This window comes from Sciurus vulgaris, assembly GCF_902686455.1.
Source record: "Sciurus vulgaris genome assembly, chromosome: 3".
Lineage (NCBI taxonomy): Eukaryota > Metazoa > Chordata > Mammalia > Rodentia > Sciuridae > Sciurus > Sciurus vulgaris.
Genome location: NC_136463.1, coordinates 70,590,862 through 70,596,249, shown reverse-complemented (window position 1 = coordinate 70,596,249; position 5,388 = coordinate 70,590,862). Strand labels below are relative to the sequence as shown.

At 47.8% G+C, this 5,388-nt stretch overlaps 1 protein-coding gene across 1 annotated transcript; it reads right to left on the bottom strand.

Moving 5' to 3' along the window:
- Positions 1–2,539: 2,539 nt before the first annotated feature.
- Positions 2,540–4,379, bottom strand: LOC306655854 (C-C motif chemokine 2-like). Its single transcript, XM_079130541.1, has 3 exons — positions 4,222–4,379; positions 3,384–3,501; positions 2,540–3,039 (listed from the first exon to the last, which is right to left on the bottom strand). Exons 1-3 carry the CDS (start codon positions 4,295–4,297, stop codon positions 2,823–2,825), a joined length of 411 nt encoding a protein of 136 aa, XP_078986667.1. The 5' UTR covers positions 4,298–4,379; the 3' UTR covers positions 2,540–2,822.
- Positions 4,380–5,388: the final 1,009 nt, after the last annotated feature.

Genomic DNA, 5,388 nt, shown 5'->3' with positions numbered 1-5,388 from the left:
CTAGCTCCAACTGAGAGAAATGAAAGTTTTCCAAGAGACAAGCTTCAGATCTATAAGAGAACCTACGTACCCACAAGTTCCTGTTTGTAACACATTATCATCTTGATTTTGTTGATAGAAACTCAGAGTACCTGACTTCTCTGAAGATACAACAAGCCAATATCTGTCCAGGAATTAGAATCCAAGTGTCCTTGCCTCCCAGAGTTCGCCCCAGAACTTTATGCTGCCCAAGGGACTACCTGGTCTAGCCTGGACTGGGCATGTCTCACCAAGTTGAGAAGTTGAGTACCATGCAGAATTTATTCACTGGAGGGACATGCTTGCTGTCCTAAGTGGAGGGCAGTCTGTGTGCCCAGATGGATCAGATACCCTAGAAGTGAGTCACATGCCATTCCAGGGAATACAGGTAGATATTTAGGAGAAGATCCACCCATTCCATGGGTGTTCCCAGGCTCCTGGGATTGGGATTGGGTGGTGATGGAGAGAAGTGCATTCTGTGTTGTGATGCAGCACGACCTTGATTGTGCAAACTCTAGGGCAAGTGAGACCAGTAGAAATAAGAGAAATAAGGAGAAACAAGCAAATGTAGAGGAGAGCAGGACTCAGTGGGAGAGCCAGCCCTGATGGGACTTGACTGAAACCAGAGTGGACTCCACACATTTATTGTACAGGTTTAAACATCCAAAGGATTTATTGAGAGAGTTTCTTCATGATAAACAAAGCAAAGTTGTGTGGAGAAACAGCCAAATTGGGGCTTACCAGCTTGCACCTGTATCTCCATCTCCTCTGGCCAGCTGGCCTTTGAACTCAAAGCTACTGAACTCACAAAATCCATGCCAGGTGTGGATCCACCCCATTAACAGTGGCCACCTGCATAGGGGCGGTTCTCTTGGCACCCTTTCGCGGAAGGACTCCCAAAAGCAGCACCTGACTGTCCAGGGCTACGCAGTTCAAAACAATGACTTATTCACCCACTCCAGCAATTCTGGGTTCAGGGACCTCCTTAAAATGGAGGTGGCAGAGGAGCCCTCCACATACTGCATCCTGGGTCCCGCTCCTCCATCTAAGCATTCAGCATGTCACCTGGCCCAGCTCATTCTCTTCAGTCCTGACTGGCAGGTGCCACGTTCAGGCCGTCTTCTCCTGCGGGACTACACTGCAGTCTCTCACGTGACTCTTGTCTTCCTATCTGTGTGAAGCCCATGCATTACATTTCCTGCAACTCACCTCTGAACCTCTGAACATGGCACATTCCTCCTCATTGGACTGAAGAATTTCAACTTTTCCTTCTGAACTCTAAAGTTAGGTAGTCCCCACCTGCACGTTCCAAACCTTTCATTCAACCTTCCTTTCTAAACTTCCTATCACTTGACATAGGCAAGTCTGCCTATGTCTGATTGGTTTTCTCCCTCTGTTGATGTATGTGTCCCCAATGTCTCTACCTCCTGCTATTTGCTCGGACTCATCTTTTTCCTTTACTTAATGATCCTATAAGTTTTCTAGAAAAACAGTACCGAGTCATCAAGAATAAGTTTGTCAGACTTAAAATCAGCATCCTACAGTGACACAGCCACATCAATGTTTACAGCAGCTCAATTCACAAGAGCTAAACGATGAAACCAACCTAGATACCCTTCAACAGATGATTGGATAAAGAAACTGTGGTCCACATGCACAATGGAATATTACTCAGCCTTGAAGAAGAATAAAATTATGGCATTTGCAGGTAAATGGATGGAACTAGAGAATATCATGCTAAGTAAAATAAGCCAATCCCTCCAAACCAAAGGCCAAATATTTTCTCTGATAAGAGGCTACTGATCCATAGTGGGGGTGGTAGGGAAGAATGAAGGAACTTTGGATTGTGCAGAGGGAAGTGAGGGGAAGGGAGAGGTGGTGGGGATGGGAAGGACGGTAGAATGAGACAGACATTATTACCCTGTATACATGTATGATTACACAACTGGTGGAACTCAGCACCATGTACAGCCACAAGAGTGAGAAGTTATGCTCCATTTGTGTACAATGGGTCAAAATGCATTCTACTGTCATGTATAACCAATTAGAACAAATAAAACAATAAAAAAGAGTAAGTTAGTCTTCTCTCTATGAAACCTTTATCTAACTAGCTTATTGATGGCTACCTCCCAATGCCTGCATTATCTGTACTACTCCAGGTAATGGGATGTGGCAAAGATTGGAGTCCCATAGCATAATTAAGGGGCAGTTGGAATACATTATAAGAACTTGGGCAGGGGTTGTGAGAAAGGAGTGGGGCTGGGGTTCTTGCTAAGCAGGTGACTAGGGTCACTGGGGTCTGAGCAGCTGGAGGACTGGAGCAATGATCCTGGAGTGACTGATTGGGCCCTGTCTTAAAGATTCCTCTATAGACACTCAGATGGGACCTCCCAGTAGAAAAGACCAGGGCCAATCCACCTTCCCTTTCCTCCAAAACGTCTGCCCCACCTCTAGAACCATGCTCCACCTCACCAAGTGCACACACTCAGTTTGTGATTTCCCCCAAGCAAATGCCAAAAGCCAGGTTTTATACAAAAATATACATTTTATTCCATAGTTATATTATAATAATTTCCACAATAACATCTTTGCAATGCCTTGGGATTTCAAACACACAGTCATGATCTTTGCCAAGAACTTCACACAACATACCAGTGAGGAATTGGGGGTTCACAAAAGGATAGCCATATGCCCAAGTTTCTGAATCTAAAAAATACCATTATTCATAGAAAATAAAATTAAAATGTCAATAACTTAAATAAGATTAACATTTTTGAAGGCATCGTGTTTCTTATCAATAAAGTTCATATACTAGTATTAGAGTTTGTAGAGAGAAAGCTTGTGGCAGATGAACGGGCTACAGGTTCTTGAGTGGTGAAGTTAGTGTTCGCAGGAGTTGCAGTTCCTAGAGAAGTTGGGTTCTGGTCCAGCCCAGTTTTCTGGTTCATCTTGGCAAGGTATTCCTGGACCCACTTCTGCGTGGGGTCAGCGCAGATCTCTTTGTTCAGTACAGTTGTGAAACTGTGGGGAGAGAGGACACAGCTAGATGAAGTGCTTCTGCAGTTTCAGCCATTCTGCATCGAGGGGCTGCCGGGGGCTAGAGGAGGAAGGCAGGTGGGAGGAGGGACGCAGAGCAAGCTGCTCCTGCGGGTTTCCCAGGTGACGCCACCTGACCTCAGCTAATGAAATAGGGATGGTCCTTATAAGCTCTCACAGGGAGAGTGATGTCGGGGGTTACTCCCTCCTTCCCACTGGGAACCACTGGACATGGGAGCAGAGAGTGCAACTCTCTAAACTCATGAGGATCACCCTTTGCTCCCTGAGGAAGAACTCTGGACCAGAGAGGGCCAGTGTGCTCAACTCACATCACGGCTTCCTTGGGACACTTGCTGCTGGTGACACTCCTATAGCTCATCAGCCTCTTCATGGGGATCTTCCTGCTGGTGAGTGTGTAGCAGCAGGTGACTGGGGAATTCACTGCATCTGAAAAATAAACCATGCAGAAAAAGGTATTTTAGGAAGGGTTAGGTACTTCTGACCTCAGAGCAGAAAAGAGTCTTGAGGAGAAGGAAGAGGAATGGCAGGAGAAGTGGAAACCTCTAAATTTCAATACTTTTGCCTATCTGTAAGAGAATATGCTCTTGGCCACATTGACTCAGTTTCCTATGCTGTAAAATGGGTATGCAATGCTGGTATTGAACAGAGAAAAGGAAAGCTAATGTAATGTGCTAATAATTCAAATTATCAAGACCAAAAATGATCAATTGTGGGTCCTAGTTGTGGACCAGTTGGGCTCCAAAAATCTATGCCTGGCAATGAGCTACCCACTACCTCTGTCCCTGGAAGCTGGCTGGATGAAGCACGACTAGGTGGAGAAATACCCTTCGCACCTCTACCAGAGCCCCCTCTTTGATCCCTCAGGACCCCCACACACTGCTGACAGCAGCTGGGGCAGTCACTTCACAGGGGCATATTTCCAGAGCTAGCGTCCTGGAAGGAGCTGGAGTTGAGGCCCAGAGCTGGGATCCTAGCACGGGCTCTGCCCAGGAGCAGCTGTGTGACTGGGTCACTCCTTGCCTCTCTGAGTCGCCTGAGCTTAGAAAAGCTGCTGTTAAGGTGAGGTGATGGGTGCCCCTTGCATGCCCTGGTCCACGATGACCCAGAGCTGGGGCCATGGGTGTCAGGGGAGGAGCAGGACCTTACCTGGCTGAGCAAGCACGTGGCTGCAGAAGGCGGCCACTGTGAGCATCAGGCACAGAAGGGCTGCGGAGACCTTCATGGTGGAGGGTGAGAAAGCGAGCTTCAGCCTGGGAGTTGGAGGTTTCTGAGTTGTTCTCGGCTCTCTGCTCTTCTGATGGCTCTGTCGCTGCCTTTTATGGAGAGTCAAGAGGGTGGAGCCAGGCAGAAGGCTTGGCCCAGGGCAGCTTATTCTCAATGAATGATGCAGTGGAATCTTGAATCTGCTGAGCAAGAACAACACCCTGGGAGATTTCCAGGAAGTGGAAGAGGGACACTGTGGGTTAGAACTTGGCACTTTTTCCATATACTGCTGAGACCAAAGGAAGCAAGGACAAGAGGGGGAGCGGGCAGTAAAGGGGACCAATCACAGACATGAACCAAGTGGGTTATTCTTAAGGATTCTGCTTCCTCTGAAGCAAAAGGAAGAAAATAAGGAAACCGAGATAACAAAGGAGATGAGAGCTGGTCCCCACTTACCCCTGGCCCACCTTCAGGCCAAGGTCTTGGAGCCAGGAAATTGCCCCCGAGCCTTGGTGGGCTCCCCAACAGTGTATTAAATTCATTAGCTCTTTAAAATGCAGAGTGTTGGCATAAAAGCTGCCTTATAGAACTGTAGGGCTTCATCAGCACTGAACTGCATTCTAAGGGTGGAGAGATTTCAGACTCGGAAGAAGCCGTCCAAATCAGATCATGCTGCAGAAGAAATTCCCGTGTCATACTCACGCCGTGCTCTGACCACGCCAGGAATATTCCAAGCCCTTAGCAGAGTCTTTAAATTCCCCAACGACAGTAAGCAGGCCCTATTTAAGTCCCATTTTGTCACTGAGGCAACTGAGTCCCAGAGGGGTTATCTTTGCAACCTGCCCAAGGTCCCCAGGCAGCTCAGCCTCAGGGTGTGTGCTGTCGCCATTGTGACACGCTTCTGGAAGGAAACACATAGGTTACCCATCGGGCCATGGGGCCGTGTATCTGGCTCCCCTCCCTGTGCTCAGCCACTTCTAAATCAGTAGACAGCTAACAGGGACTTGAGGAGCATTCCTGTGGTGGAGTCACTATGAGCATGGAGCCCGTGGTTCCATGTGGCAGGCAGCAGTGGGCCTGAAGTGCACACTCTGACATGGTGGCGGTTCT

Coding starts and splice junctions, on each gene's coding strand:
- LOC306655854 (XM_079130541.1), bottom strand. CDS start 4,297: ATGAAGGTCTCCGCAGCCCTTCTGTGCCTGATGCTCACAGTGGCCGCC. Junction 3,502..4,221: donor CCACGTGCTTGCTCAGCCAG/GTAAGGTCCTGC, acceptor TTTATTTTTCAG/ATGCAGTGAATTCCCCAGTC. Junction 3,040..3,383: donor TGTCCCAAGGAAGCCGTGAT/GTGAGTTGAGCA, acceptor CTCTCCCCACAG/TTTCACAACTGTACTGAACA.